The 16,058-nt window shown below is 34.8% G+C and overlaps 2 protein-coding genes across 3 annotated transcripts; both read left to right on the top strand.

Annotated features, from left to right (window-relative positions):
* Positions 1 to 2,077: 2,077 nt before the first annotated feature.
* Positions 2,078 to 4,055, top strand: LOC114398496 (protein MAIN-LIKE 2-like). The gene is made up of 7 exons (XM_028360698.1): positions 2,078 to 2,299; positions 2,413 to 2,640; positions 2,752 to 2,841; positions 2,910 to 3,074; positions 3,178 to 3,356; positions 3,541 to 3,580; positions 3,879 to 4,055. The coding sequence occupies exons 1-7, from the start codon at positions 2,078 to 2,080 to the stop codon at positions 4,053 to 4,055; spliced, it is 1,101 nt and encodes a 366-aa protein (XP_028216499.1).
* Positions 4,056 to 7,615: 3,560 nt separating this feature from the next.
* LOC114400679 (E3 ubiquitin-protein ligase At3g02290-like) lies at positions 7,616 to 13,795 on the top strand. 2 transcript variants are annotated; one of them, XM_028363251.1, is made up of 5 exons: positions 7,616 to 7,854; positions 8,751 to 9,123; positions 10,323 to 10,749; positions 11,459 to 11,568; positions 13,488 to 13,795. In XM_028363251.1, the coding sequence occupies exons 2-5, from the start codon at positions 9,004 to 9,006 to the stop codon at positions 13,518 to 13,520; spliced, it is 690 nt and encodes a 229-aa protein (XP_028219052.1). In that variant the 5' UTR covers positions 7,616 to 7,854; positions 8,751 to 9,003; the 3' UTR covers positions 13,521 to 13,795. The 2 variants fall into 2 exon arrangements, with proteins under 2 accessions (XP_028219052.1, XP_028219053.1); XM_028363252.1 differs by lacking the exon at positions 7,616 to 7,854 and adding an exon at positions 7,889 to 7,993.
* Positions 13,796 to 16,058: the final 2,263 nt, after the last annotated feature.

The raw sequence follows: 16,058 nt of genomic DNA, 5'->3' as shown, positions 1-16,058 counted from the left end.
CGTCCACCGTCGAGGTAAGCACCGTGAACCTTATCTTTTTTCCCCCCTGTGTTGTCGACGATGGCATAAACCGCTGTAGGAAAGTCGCTGTGAGCTTTACGGATCACTTGATCCGTAAAGTATGTTGAGTAGTTTACGGATCACTTGATTCGTAAATTACTCAACATACTTTACGGATCACCTGATCCGTAAAACTCACAGTTTGATTTTAATTGAAAATTTGCCAAATATTATTTGATACCTCTAAATGTATGCTAAATATTTGATAAATAGTGTCATGAATATCTTTTGTTTCAATCTGATTTAATGCGAATATGTAATTGCCTTTTATGTAATTGCATACAAATTCATTCCTTTAACTAAGTTATGACCAATATAATTGATATCCCTATAAGCCAACTTCCATGTACTTCCTTTAACTAAGTTATGACCAATATGATTGATATCCCTATAAGCCAACTTTCATGTGCTTGTGTCAAAGATGACTCCCTTTCCATAAAGGTGACTCCCTACTACATGGATGTCTTATTATAGGCAAGGATGATCAACCAATCAAGGTGCATGATTTGTGTGCACAATTAACTAAACATTGAAAGCCCCTTGGGCAATGACAGATGATTTCATTGGAAAGGAGTTTCTATGAGTTTAGTTTCACTTCTCCAGAGAATCTTTGTAGTGTTTGGGTAGTGGGTGCAAGGATTGTGTGCCTAGGTCTTCTTCATTTAATACCATGGATACCTAACTTCAATCCTAATAAGCAAAAATAGACACATGCCTAATGTTGGGTAAGATTCCATGATCTCCCATAGAAGTATTGGCACCCTAAAATATTATTTAAGATTGTTGGGGCTATAGGTAGTCCTATATCCTTGGATGAAGCTACACATAATCAGATGTTTGGTCATTTTGCTCAAATTCTTATTCATTTGACCTCATTGGGAACTTACTAAAGGAGATACTAGTTGAAGAAGAATGTTTTGCTTCTTTATTGGAATAACTTATGAGAAATTACCTTCTTTTTATTCTTTTTTGCTAGTCAATTGGTCATTCTTTATCCAAAAATTATAGGTTGGAAAATGGGCATGATAGATTTATGTGAGACAGTCATAATTAGTTAGTTGAGAAGTCTTGTGCCTCAAGCCCATGAGGACATGAACAAGCTTATGACCTTTGTCACTTGAGAGCCAAAGAAAGGGATTTTGCTTTTTTATTGGGATAATCTATGAGAAGTTGTCTTTTGTTTTGAATGTTAATCGTTCATTCTTTATCTAGTTGCTCCAAAAATTAGTTTGAACCAAATGAATAAGCATAAAGCTTGACCAGTCCACATAAGTGAGGCTTCTATTTGCCAAAAGATGAGGAGTATTAATTGTTAACATTGTCTGAAAATAGTGCTCATCAACATAACATTTGTGTGGTTTGCAGAATTCTTTGAGCTTAGGATAGTAAGTATTGTCTTCAACTATCCTAAGTGCTAGTTCTCAGTTAATTTCAAACCTATTAAAACATGCACACCTCACTGAAAAATGATACAATAACTGCCACAAATTTTGTGTAGGAAATCAGTTTTGAACACTAGAGTAACCAAGAAAAAACACATTTAATAGCATGAACAAAGGATCATCAAGAAACAATATGGAGTTGCTTCCATTTCAAGAAGATTGATTTCTTCTTTCTTTGGCTTTGTTCATCTAATATCAATAATATTAGGATCCATAATCAATTTCCATTCAATCATATAGTGTACTTAATAAAAACTAACCCGATAAAAGCCTAACATGTGTAGCCTTTCTTGACATGCCTTTCTTGACATACATGTCCTACAATCAATGAAAGCCTGACAGCTTGCGTGACTTTCAGTCAATGAAATTTGCGTTAGACCAATGAAATTTGAGTGAATGAAATCGGTGATTGAATTTGCGGCACTCATTTGCATATCATGGTTAGGACCAGAGGATTAGGTCGTGCCTTAGGTCAGGTTACTGGTAGAGGTGTAGGCAGAGGAGATCGTGATGATTCCGATGATGCTCCGCAGCGTCGACGGCCTACTGTATCCGCACGGAGGTAGCGAGTCGCTATGACTGCAGCGTACGACGAGCCAGTGGTCCTTGCGCCAGATGTTCAGGATGACCCTATGGAGGCACCAGCTGCTGTAGAGGACATTGTGGCAGACATTCCTGCGGACACAGGCACAGAGGCTGCTGAGGATGAGCATGAGGGATTTTCGGGTGGTCCGAGCGACCCATCCGTGTTGACCCAGTATGCGGATCACGTTGCTTGCAGCGTATGGACGGGAGAGGTATTTATAATATTTATTTTTAGTTACTTGTAAATTATACTTTATGATTGAAATTAGTTTTCCTTTAAATAATGATTTTAACGAATTTTGCGTTCCTTTATACTTCAATTCAGGAGTGTCCTGAACTGAAGATATCCTTTCATGGGAGGAAGGTCCATAGTTTAAGCAGGCATGTCCCTGCCATTGAAAAACTTGTTGCTGGTACAGGACTAAGTCCTCTAATCGCGTGTTCGGTAGACACCGACGATCGGGGACTTTTGTCCGCGTTTATGGAGCGGTGGCACCGGGAGACGTCTAGTTTCCATCTCTCGGTGGGAGAGCTCACCATCATGCTGGACAACGTCTCCTCGCTTCTCCATATCTTCCCGTGATTGGCGACTTACACGTTTTTGAGCCCTTGCACGTGGACGATGCGGTTCAGATGCTGGTGGACTTATTGATGGTCTCTGCAGAGTGTTCTAGGGCTGAGACAACCCAGTGTCGTGGATCGTACGTACGCCTACAATGGGTACTTGATATATATGAGCGCCGATGCCAGGCAGGTCATTGGACAGCTGCGGCTCACACATATCTTCTTCATCTTCTGGGTTGCACTCTGTTTGCTAACAAGAGTGCAACCAATGTCCATGTTGTCTACTTGGAGGCCCTTCGTGACCTCAGTATGACGGAGAGGAACGCCTGGGGAGTGGCTGCTTTGGTGCATATGTACGACCAGCTGAACGATGCATTTATGAGCCACAGCCGACAGCTTGGCGGTTACATCACACTACTGCAGGTAACAAATATGTTTTTCATTCATTCAGCCTCAACAATGTTCAACTTTAAATTTTGTTACACTTTCATTATTAATGTTTATAATTTTGATGTTACATCTGTAGTGCTGGATTTACGAGCACTTTCCGTCAGTCGCGGACTCCACTACTAATCAGGAGTACGACGAGGATTCTCCGCGTGCGTGTAGGTGGATTGCGACGAAGAAGACCGTGAAGAGCATTCATACGCCGGCGTACAGGGAGTGCCTGGACCGACTCCGGATTCCGGATGTCTGTTGGATCCCGTATGGGGAGCACTGATCAGTCCGGGACTTCCACGTCAGATCATGCTATTCCGGTCTCTTGCGCTGGGGACCTGTTGCTGTTTATTACCGACCAGAGAGGGTCGTGCGGCAGTTTGGATACACGTAGATCATTTCCTGCTCCTCCTGTCGATTCATAGGTCTTGTATGATGATATACACGACAGGTGGATGCACTACGAGGATCATATCGTTCCAGCAGGTGAGGTATGCGTTGTGTCAGGCCAGTGTTCCAGTGACTACATGGACTGGTTCTTCCGCATCTTGCATCCTTTCATGACACCAGGCCACGCATTAGATCCTCTGCCTCATGGTCACGCCTCGCAGCCCCGAGTCGTCCCTCAGGCCCCGCGGACGGATATCTCTCACGTGTCGGAGCCATGAGCATCATCGACATCTGCGGAGGAGCCTAGGCATGCAGTGGTAAGTAATACTAATAATTTACGTCATTTACCTCAATATTTGCATAATAATTTGTGTAATCAGTTTGTTTTGTATGTAACAGGAAGTTTGTGATGACATTGCTGAGAGGTTGGAGCGCCATCTGAGTCTAAGGGTGATCACGCCTGGCTCATCGACACATGAGGTGATCGAAGAATGCCTCAGGTTGGCCAGGAGTGTGACACAGGACCATCTAGTATATGTTAGGTCTAGACGCAGGTGGCGCACGGATCAGCCGTAGTTTATTTACATATTTTCTATTGATATTCCATGTATATATAGATATTGTACATGAACCCATTTCATGAGTATTGTTGGTTTTATTTATTTTCATTAGTAATGTTAGTTTTATTTATTTCCATTGATTGTGTATTCCATTTATGTCTATATACACGTGTGTTATTAAAATGGTCTAGTTAACTTAGTTATAGTATATGTAAATTATTATAAATGGTCTAATTAACTTAGTTTACCAACTAATAAAAAATAATTTTAAATATAACTTTAAATATAATTGAAATAAAGAAGTTGAAAAGGGTGTTGAAAAAAATAAATTAAACAAAAAATGGACATCATGAGTAGAGGTCATACAAAAAAATAAATTAATATTTTTGTAGAAAAAAAATGAACATCATTCGTTATCTAAGATCCTTATTTTATATAACGTACTAATATTTTTAAATTCTCTTATAATTACTATTTTCCCTCTTATACTAATGATCATGTAAAAAAATGTATTATAAAGTAGTTAGTATTTTAATTTTTAATATAATACTAATTATTTTTTTTATATTCTTTATAATATTAATGATATGATTAATTATAAAAATAAAAAATAAATTAATGATGATAATATTAATTTTATAAAATTATTATTATCTTTTATGTATTTATTGATTTTTATTGATATGTATAAAATAACCTTAAACAATAATTATAATGGGACTGAGTAAGTATTTTAATATCATCTTCTAAACAAATTTATTCTAAAAAAATATATTAAAAAATTAATTATTTATAATAAATCAATATTTATAAATATATTATAATTAATAAAATAAATAAATATATTTAATTATATTATAATTAATGAAATAAATATCTTTATAAATTATATTATAAAATAAATATCTTTAAATATGTTGTATAATTAATAAATTATTATTTTTCCTCTTACGGATCAACTTGATCCGTAAGAGAAAAACCAAGCAAGGACAATTTTACCATTTTTTTAAAATGTTGGGTGCACCAGCAATAATGCTGGGTGCACCTAGCAACACTCTTCATTAATAGGCTTCTATGACTTCATAACCATGTACCTGCATGGGTTCCGATATTCCTATACAAGATTTGGTTTTTGTCCCCCCTGTATATTATGTTTGCTATTTTTCTTTTTCTAAAATATTCCTACTGAAATTGTCTTTTGTTGCACAATATATAATAGAAATGTGTTTTTATTGTACATAATACAAAACAAAAATGTGTTTTTGTTATGTATGGAGGATGCACCTCCTAACACAATGGAAATGTGTTGTGTTTTTCCTGCGAAACTAGAGGGTGGGAATAACCCCTACATTGGTTTGGATTTACATTGCTTGAGGGTCAATTTTAGCTTTGATGATTTTGTATCCAGGCTATTATTGGCACTATCAATAGCGCTATTGGTATTATCAAATTTTGAATTTGAGGGTAAAAGGTCAAAATTGTCCCTAAGGCAGTTTCCCACACCCCACCCTTTCCCCTTCCCTCTTTCCCACCTGCCAAACTCCTTTTCTTTTCACCCCCAAATATTCAACTTCTATTATTTCCTTCTCATTGTCCTTCAATTCTCTTCCTCACCTCGCCCCTTCTCCCTTTTCCTCCTCTTTGTGTGCCCCTTACTTTCATTTCCTTCACTGTTTTAAGATTTTCTCGTCATCTTCGTCAAGGCTCACAGTGGTAAGTATTTTTTCAATTCTTTTAGTTCAACAAAAACAACAAATTGTTTGTGATATTTAAGCAACACAACAAATTGTGTTTTCGTTGTGTTGGTTTTTGTGCTTCACAAAACACAACAAAAACACAATTATGTTGTGTTTCTCAGGCTATGTTTGGTTTGCTGGTGGGGAGCTCCAAAATCAGTTTGGATAGTAAAATGTGTTTGATATCATGTTTGGTTTCTCTCCAAAAATATGTTTGAGGTTAAAATTTAGCCTGAAAACTTAGTTTGGGAGAAATAACTATTGGGATACTTTTGCAAACTCATTTTGCAAACTGGAGGTACTATTGATCCCATGTAAATTGCTCTTGGCCCCTACCAAGGGATTGAATTTTTTATTCCAAAATTATCCTTCCCGCAGGTTTATGATTCTATTAAATAAGATGCACAACGAAATCATGATTCTGTTGTTAAACGATTTTCACACCCCCTTATTATAACAAATTGTTAAACGAAATCATGATTTTATTGTATATTTTTTTCTGTCCGAGATATAACAATGGAAACATGTTTCCATTGTATAAAAAGGCATGCGAAAAAATTATATAACGAAAACATGTTTCCGCGTACAAAATCCAAAACAAAAACACATTTCTCTTGTGTAATTTTTTTGCACTCCCTTTTCATACAACGGAAACATGTTTCCGTTAGGTATTTTTTCACGAAAAATTAATTCCAGAATTAAGTTACTTTTTTTTTACTTGAATTAATTTGAATACAAATTATATTAATGACAACACACAATGCTTTTTTTAATGGTAATCAAATTAATTGTTACCTAAATTACCTTTTTCATTTAAAATAATGATAACGTAAACTTCTTTTTTTAACTCTAATAAAAATAATACCATGAATTGATTTGATTACGATTAATAAAGGTAGTTCTTATAATAATTAATTTGATTATCTTTATAAATGGTAGCTTATATTCAATTAATTTAATTTTAATTAAAAAAGATATTGAGTACTATTAACAATGACAAATTATATCAAAGTTAATTTGATTACTTTAAAAAGTAATTTTCATTTATACTTAATAGAAATCATAAATACAAAATAAAATACAACAAAAATATAATTTCGTTGTGTTTTTTTAAAACAAAAATAAAATGTAAAACATAAATACGATTTCATTGAGTGTCTCAATGAAGATCTCAATAAAATAGTATGTCTGATGTGAATTTAACCGTGGATGAGAAGAAGGATGACATGGGTAAGAGAAAGAGATAAGAAGGAGGGGTGGAGTGTTTGAACAAAAGAGTAAAATATCTTTTTTAAGAATTTTAAATTTTTGCAGGATCAAGAGAAATTATGATAAGGATCAATAATAACATCCTTTGCAAACTTAAGTTTGCAATCCAAACATGCACTCAACCCAAAATACAATAAAATTATATTTTCATTGGGTATTTTGTATTACAAATGAAAAAAATTATGCAATGAAAATGAAAATAGGTTGTGTTACCCAATTTACAAGGAAAATGAAAGTAATTGTTAAAAGCATAGGGAAAATGGTTGTATAATTACATAAAATCTCAATGTTGTAATTTGCTATATCATTTTTAAAGTATAGAAATCAAAATTTAATTTTGATATAAAAATTGAAAAATCAAGGAGACATTTTATTCTATATATTTTTTTCACGTTATTTGATTTCTATTATTTAATTCAACACTAGTTTATTTTTTTTGGGTGTAATTCAACACTAGTTTTCTACAACATACATGCTCGGTGTGACAGAAATTCGGTAAAGTGACTGTTTCTCTTTGTCCAAAACTTGTTTTTCAATATAATAAAATTGGGTCAGATTCATCTACTACCGACTCCCTTCCATCATCCTTAGTTCCTTACAACAAAAACAATAAAATACTAAAAAAAAAAAAACTACACTTCACCCACCAAACCAAAGCAAAAGGGAAAGAGGACGATCGGGAAAGAGAGTGTCTTTAATTTCACAGTTTCATAGCAATTATCGCCGAAAAATGCAAAATTTCCACTCATATCTCTTTGTTTATGACATCTAAAACATCTATCTACTCTCTACCCACTTTCTCAGTTCCAGGTTCCTCTCTCTATCTTTCTGTTACTTTTTCGAAAGAAAAAAAATCAATCTTTCTCTGTTCACCTCTTACCCACTTCAATTTTTAGCTTCCAATTATCGTTTTGATCCTTCTGATTGCTTCTTACTTTGATTATAGGAAGTGGGTATCTTCTTTTTCTTCAATTTATGGTCGATCCTCTGTTTTTTTTTTTTTGGAAATCTCATTGTTTGCACACACTTTGGGTGTGATTTATGTCTGTTTTATTTTTATGTTGTAAAATTATGATCACAATTTTTCATCTTCTAGTAATGATGTTCGTGTTGTTTGCTGATTCGTTGGCATAGCTTGATAGAGAAGAAAATATTTTTTTTTAATTCTTTCTTCTTAAATTTGAAGTTGAGATGGGCAAGTGAAGTTGTCGGTGAGTGGCGAAAGACTAAAAACTGAAAAGTTTTGTCATTTGAATAATCAAATTTGGCATATTCTTCTTTGAATTTTATATTAGTTATTTTATGTTACACTCGTGAGCTTTATGTTGATCTTACGTTATGGTTCTGATTTTGCCGTTCTGAAAATGTGTACATGTTGCTTTGGAGCATGAGCATTAGCTTCATTGACCAGTTATTCATGTGCGCACTAAGTCAAGCCAAAATGATCAATCGTTATTTTAAAATATTAAATATTTATGTGGCTCCTAAATTTTTTGTTGTCATTTAATAATCAAATACTATAGGATAATAGGAATTGGTCTAAATAATACACATGCAAATAATTTGTTGTCTAGCTGATTAAAGATTATTTATTTTTAATTGGTCAAATAATAGCATGACATGAATGATAACTTCAGCAAACTTCACATGTTTGTCAGTGTTGTTATTATTGTTCTTCTTTAATGCTGTTTTGGTGTAATTTGCAGGTCAGCAAGAGAAACAGTACTTATCCATATTACAGGGTTATGTGAACTGAAGAGGGAGGGTACTGGTTTGTGGAGGCAGTGACACTTTTGCAAGCTTAGAATCCTCTATCCTAGTTTTTTGTGAAAACAAATAGTGTGATGCTTTTGGAGGCTCCTTTTCTCAAAGCTTGCGTGTAGCACTATCTGCATTTTGGTGATAAGTTGAAGTGTGGGAAAAAATCTAAAGCTAAAGAGAGTTTGGGAAGCTGGAACAATGGGTTCTGTTTGTTGTTGTTTGAGTTTTGATGATTTTGAAGATTATGTAAATCCAAATAGTCCTGTATATAGGAACTGCGTGTGTCTCAGTTGCTTGATACAGAACCTTTTGAGTGTGGTATGTTCATGTTTCCCATTTCCTTGCCTCTTCCCCCTTTTGTTTCCTTTCCTCTTCTTGGCCCATGGAAGGGTAATGCTGTGTCTTGTGTTATGTGTTGTTGTGCAAAACTTGAATTTTGTTGCTCTCCCCATGACTTAGTGCATTGTTTTTGCCCTGAATAACATACTTGTGAGGTGGCCAACTTGTTGTGTTTGGAGTGAAATACGTCTAGTTTTTGTTAGCATTGGTCTGCTCTTGCATTTTCCGTTATCTTGGATATATAAACATGAGCAATTATCTGTGGGGGATGCTGGCATTAGCCTCTCTTTAGTGTTCCGGTGTCTCATACCATTAGTCTTGAAATGTGTCTGATAAGAACCTTAGGAAAACTATGTCACATAAGCTAGCCATTGTAGTTGGAGAGCCTAAGGCTGTATAAAACCCATACTAGAATCACGTACTTCCAATGTGAGACTCGAGTTACGTACCTTACAAATGAATCCTAACATCCCACCACACTCCACAGCTCCAATGTGCACGTGGGTTGGCTCTGCACTAACCCTTTGATTAGTCTTGGACTCGTAGACGAATACTGCAATATCTGCTTCACCACCTGCACCACTCATTTGTAGCTGAGAAACATGTAGGAAATCTCTGATACCAATTAATAAGAACCTTGGGAGAACCACATCACATAACTAGCCTTTGTAGTTAGAGAGCCCAAGGCCTTATAAACCCCACACTTTCCAACATGGGACTCAAGTCCTATACCTTCAATTGGATCCTAAGTTACCTCTAAGTTTACAGATGGTGATGTGCTACATAGATGCATCCATAAAGAAATATTGGGAATGTATCAATGTTATAAGTGACTTTTAAACTGAAGTTACCTCTAAGGCAGTTTTGGGTGTGATATGTTCACCATCTGAACCTCTTCTAGTGGTTGCTTGTTTGTCCTAAACAAGCCACAACTAAAATCAAATTAGACTGCTACTTGGTTTAGGTAAGATTTTCTGCCTCTGTTAATCTAACTATTTAAATATTTTAGTGGTAAATCCACTGTATTGATTGCCATAAACATCAATATTTGGTAGACTCCAACTTGAAGAATATTTTGGTGCTTAATCCACTTTTCTGGATGATGTATCTTGACATTGACGAGGGCTATACTTTAGAATAAAAAAGATAACCATTTTCCTGTCTATCTCATATTTCAGTATTCGTCAATATTCCGTAGAGGGGATGCTCATTCAATTCCTTCGTCTATTCAAGGGGCAGCATCTATAACTTCAGCAGCATCACTCGATAATTCACTATCTGACATGTACCGCTCTCCTCCAAGGCCATTACCATATGATGCAGAACCCAGATATTTTCGCTCACAACGTGATGGACTAGTTTCAAGGCGTGAGAAGGGTTCAAGTCATTCAAATGAGGAAACAGAACCTCTAAGAAGTGATGCAGATCTGGATCCAGAGTCTTTAAATTCAGGAGACAAATGGAATGAAAGTGCCTGTGAAGCTGGGTCAAAGGAATACCATTCTAAGTCCTCCCTAAGACTTCAATCAACAAAATATTCAACTGGAGTGGGCCTTGTCTATGCATCATCAGAGGAGGAGGATGTTTGTCCAACTTGTCTTGAAGGTAGAGATATATATTTTTATCTTAATAATCTTAAATTTTCTGTAGAAGACCCATTGATACCAGGACATAAATTTTCAGGAAGTATTGATCTTTTATTGTACTATGCTTAATGACACACCTTGACTTGTACCAAGAAATCTGGATGTTTTACTTTTATTTGTAGAACATAGATGTTGTTGCAAGACTCTATGGTGTATCATTTTCCTTTTAATTAAAAAACTTTTGGCTGCTGTCCCTTGAATGGTGAAGAAGAAAAACCAAAAGCTGGATATTTCAATTAATTGGGAATAAGAAAATGTGCTTCTCGCAACGGTTTCTTAATGGCATATCTTATTATCTTAAAATTAGATAACTATGTTCCCTTTGTTCTTTTTATCTATCGTTTGATGTAATGGTACACAGACTAAGAAATGTAATTTATATCTTATTCTATATATTTCTTTATAATTTTCGAATATGCCCCTTATCCATCATATCTGTTATTTCTTTCCGATTTAATTTTCTGACATTTTCTACGCTATTATTTGTCTCTTTTTCTTGCTAAGTGTGTAAAATAATTAAACATAGATAAAGACAACAGTATAGTTGAGAATCTCTGATGTTGCTGGTATTAATTGGTTGTTGTTGTTGTTGTTGGTAGTGGAAAACACACTATTAAAGGAGCAGGATCTTTGGAGATTCTTACTTTCTAAACTGTTTTTGCTTGCAGAATACACTAAAGAGAATCCAAAGATAATGACAAAATGCTCTCATCATTTTCACCTTGGTTGCATTTATGAGTGGATGGAGAGAAGTGACAACTGTCCAGTTTGTGGAAAGGTAATACTTAGTATTTTCTAAGGATTTTTTTTTTTTTTACTTCATTAGCAATGAAGCAGAAATGGACAGGAATATATCAAATTTTGTTCTGAGAAGTGAAAACTGGATTAGACATCCATGTCTAGTTTGCTTCTCACCAGTAGTATTGGTGCAAACCTACCTGAACTGTTATGAATCTGCTAGTTCCAGTACAAACTGCCAAACTATAGCTTGTGGTGCACTACATTTGCACTTTGAAGAAACCCAAGTTGGGAGTAAAATCTAATAATTGGCCTGGTAGCATAGAATATATTCCATATATAGTTTATAAGACATTAATATTATAGTTTCTTTAGTTTATTTATTAAAAATGTTTAAAGCATGATTCATTAACAACATTGTAATAAAATGACAAGCTGTACTTTTAATATAATATACGGGTTAGGAAAAGAATATACAGCCTTCCTGAATTTTACTTCAATTTAATAAAAAACACATAATTTGTTTGTCTTCTGACTACTTTAATAATGATGTGAGCTTTACCTCATGATGATTATCCCTCATTTTAAAATGTTTGTGGGAAATCTCATACCTTCCCCCCCTCTCTCCCCAACACACTTTTTACAAGAATTCTATTGCAATTTTGTGTGCTGCTTGATATAATGGCCGAATAATTTTCTGTGGTGTTGGAATTATAATTCACTGGTACAAGTATTATATAGGGTGAAAAAGTGTTATATAACTATTGGTTTGTTGACAAGTATATATGTGAACTTTCTAGTGTACCACATATTTTAGTTGAACATTGTGAATGCTGCAAGTTTAATAGCCCGTAATACTAACTGATAAAAGAAGGATTTATTTGATCTGTGTTTTTTCTCTCTCTAAAAATGTATATATGCTCATTGGATGGTGGAAAATGGTTGTAGAAAATATGCACAAGTTATAGCTGTTTGAGCATGATTCTCATGATTTGAGCCGATGTTTACTTCCACCCAGCTTGCCTTCAGATCTTGTATGTGTGTGAAATATTACTCATGGGTTCATACATGTGTGCACGAATCTGTGTATGTTGTATTAAAATATATGCACTCAACTGGCTTTTATCATTTTATTTTTATGTTCGTATAACCATTAGCAGTTCAGTACTAAATGAATAAAGGATTAAACATGTTTTTATTCCCCCTAGAATTTGTATTTTTACTCTTTACTGAAGGTGACTTGCACAAAATCTTGTGTGAGTTGCCATATCAATTGGCAATGAAACTGTCAGACATCTACCAACACTCCCGGTTCCAAGAACCCTAAGGAAGTAGTTAATGAATGAATTGCAAATTCATTGGCATACAATAATATGCCACTCGGTCCAATAATCCAAAGGGAAACCATTTATGAATGAATTGCAGATTCATTGCCATACAATATGCCCCTTCAAATTTCTGTTCTCTATGTAAGAATTTAATAGTCATATTATTCATAAAACATCAATGATCTCTTACACTTCTCTCTCTTCCTATCTTTCTCTCTGTTTTATAAAAATGTTGTACAAATGCGAATTCTCGTTTTACTTTTTGTCCAGTTAAGCAATAGTGTGTCCATGTATGCAGAATAGCATTGGGTTTATGAAAATGTATAATGAAGGATGACGAAGGTAAAAAATTTTAACTGATTGGTTTGAAAAGTTTAAAAACGTAAGGACTAAAACAAATTGATTATGAATTTTATAGTGATTGTAAACACAAGTGTGATTTTGAAGTAACAGGTTAAAGTCCTGTGTTTGTGTGGTTCTCATGTCCAAGTGGGAGCCTTGTGCATTGGACCGTCCTTTTTTTATTTGGAAAGTGTATTCTGATTGATCAGCTAAACAATACTATAATTTGAACTTTACTTAATCATATGATAGATTTGTTACATAGTTTTGGCTATTTGTTTTTATCTAGGTGATGGTATTCGATGAAACGACTTTCACTTGATTTCAAGGTTTATGTTGTGGATGAAGCCAGCAACTGAGGCATGGAAGAATACAAGTATATAGACATTGTGAATACTACAGATTAAGTGTTTGTCATGTATAGTAAGAATGAAAAGTTTCCTTAACCATTGTTGTGAGTTCATTCTAATCCCGCTTGTTTTTGTGTTTTAAAATTTCCACATGTCCAAAACTGTGAAGAAAGAAAGAATATGCAATTTTAGATGGAAAACTTTGTGATGGCTTCAACATCTTAACCTGTGATTGTTTCTCTTCTGATTGTTTGTTTTTAACTTTGGTGGTACTAATTCCATGAGTTTTTAATTTACGGAAAAAAGAACAGGCAGAGAGAGGAACGTACTATGTGAGAACATGAGATGTAACAAGAGTTAGGAGGTGTATGGAACAATTTATTTGAACTTGTGAAAGTGATTAATGACAATTTGTATATCTTTCTCTCTCTCTAAATTGTAAGGAGATCCATAACAAAACATTTTTTTAAACTTATTTTGGTATATAGTTATGTTTTCTCATTTAATAATAGGTAAATGTGCCCTTGGCCTTACACCATTTGAATGATAAGAAAAAAAATAGTACATGACTATTTTAAATGGTTATTTTAATATTAATTAATTTTCAATTTTGACTCTGTAATTGTAAGGTAAAAGTTACTGTTCTCAATGGTAAAATGCATTGAGATTTGAAAAAGAGCTTGATGTTTTTGTCTTCTTTTTTTCTATTTTGTGTACTAACTCATGAGCAACTTTTTAGTAGTTTAGTACCCATGAAGATCCTATGGGAGCATTCTGGCTCATTACATAACGTTTAGCTCGTCATATGCTCAAAGATAAATCAAGAAGCATAATAATGGAGCATCGTATATATTGATCAAAGTACAAGCTTAATTTTTTAGCATCATATCTGATTGATGAAGTTAACTCGTTCAGTCAATGCAAAGACTGGCTTCCAAAATTTCTTTCCATCTCGTCATCCGGGGTAAAGATAAAGACGAAACCACCATCATAGTCCAAAATATACCAAATTGATTGCACCTATTTCAGTAATTTAGCAAGAGGCCCAACACCGAAGCCTTCAATATATTTTGCTAATTCAACTTACCTTCAAGAAAGGCTAGGTGTGGACATTTCTATAATTTCAATTTGTTTCCACTATATTTTTTTCACTAAATGTGTTATTCCATTATTTTCATATGACAAAGGCCTTATATTAATTATAATTTATAAGGCACTAACATGGGTATGTGGAAACGAAAACGGGAATATGATCATCTAAGGCTAGACTGGACTTCTCCCAAATGATTGGACTTTGCATTAGACTTGATGCATTTGTTATATAAGGTTTGAATAGGGATTTGAATCCTGCTCCTTCCATGTTGTATCCTACACCTCTCATAAATGTTTGAAAAGATTAAAATGTCCTAACACCTTCAAACTAATTGTAGTCCTAACACCCACGACGGCACCTCCCTCACAAGCATACTCTTGTGATGGCACCCCCTTAAAATGCGACGGTAACGACCTCGTCCTCCACATAGTGCCACTTCCTTCACCCTCCCGCAACTCTCATGATGGCACCCCCTTCAAATGCGACGGTAACAACCTCGTCCTCCACATAGTGCCACTTCCTTCACCCTCTCACGATGGCAACAACCTTGTTGTCCATCGCATGCACCCTCATCATGACGCCGCACCACCACCTTCCCCCTCCTTCCTTTGTTCCATCTATGGGTTTTGAGTGCGGTGATACAAAACTATTACGTAATAGTTATTCTGGAAGGTAAAAAAAATTACCATGCAGAATAGCTTTTTTGGAATAACTTTGGAACACTTATTTTTATTTTGGAATTGCTATTCTTGAAGGTAATAATTATCTTCCGGAATAGTTATTCCAAAAGATAATTTTTACTTTCTAGAATAACTTTTTTTAAATAGTTTTGTAACACTTATTTTTATTCCAGAATGACCTTCTAGAATAGAAATAAATGTTCCAAAATTATTTTAGAAAAACTATTTTTGGAAGATAAAAATTACTTTCCAAAATAGCTATTATGTAATTGTTTTGTATCACCACACCAAAAACTTGAAACTCGTCCAAATCCATAGATGGAACAAAGGAAAGAGGGGGAAGGTGGTGGTGCGGCGTCGTGAGGAGGGTGTAGGGATTAATGCAATGAATGACAAGGTTGTTGCCAACATGGGAGGGTGAAGGGGGTGGCACTATGTGAAGGATAAGGTCACTGCCGTAGCGTTTGAAGGAGGTGTCTTCGCAAGAGTATGCTTGTGAGGAAGGTGTCATCGCAGGTGTTAGGACTGTGATTAGTTTGATGGAGGTGTTAGGATACTTTAATCTTTCAAATATTTTTGAGAAGTGCAGGATACAACATGAGAGGTACAGGATTCAAATACATACAATCAAACCTTAGATAACAAATGCAACAAGTCTAATGTAGAGTCCAACCATTTGGGAGAAGTCCAGTCCAGCCTTAGATGACCAAATTCCTGTTTTGGATTCCACGTACCCA

The sequence above is a fragment of the Glycine soja genome, chromosome 19, assembly GCF_004193775.1.
Source record: "Glycine soja cultivar W05 chromosome 19, ASM419377v2, whole genome shotgun sequence".
Lineage (NCBI taxonomy): Eukaryota > Viridiplantae > Streptophyta > Magnoliopsida > Fabales > Fabaceae > Glycine > Glycine soja.
Note: the sequence above shows the minus strand (reverse complement) of the source record. Positions and strands in the feature narration are given on the sequence as shown.

Excerpts from the sequence above, each read along its gene's own strand:
- LOC114398496 (XM_028360698.1), top strand. The coding sequence starts at position 2,078 with ATGACTGCAGCGTACGACGAGCCAGTGGTCCTTGCGCCAGATGTTCAG. Across the intron at positions 2,842-2,909 it reads TGAGCGCCGATGCCAGGCAG|AGTGCAACCAATGTCCATGT; the intron begins GTCATTGGACAG and ends TTTGCTAACAAG. Across the intron at positions 3,075-3,177 it reads GTTACATCACACTACTGCAG|TGCTGGATTTACGAGCACTT; the intron begins GTAACAAATATG and ends TTACATCTGTAG.
- LOC114400679 (XM_028363251.1), top strand. The coding sequence starts at position 9,004 with ATGGGTTCTGTTTGTTGTTGTTTGAGTTTTGATGATTTTGAAGATTAT. Across the intron at positions 10,750-11,458 it reads TTGTCCAACTTGTCTTGAAG|AATACACTAAAGAGAATCCA; the intron begins GTAGAGATATAT and ends TTTTGCTTGCAG. Across the intron at positions 11,569-13,487 it reads ACTGTCCAGTTTGTGGAAAG|GTGATGGTATTCGATGAAAC; the intron begins GTAATACTTAGT and ends GTTTTTATCTAG.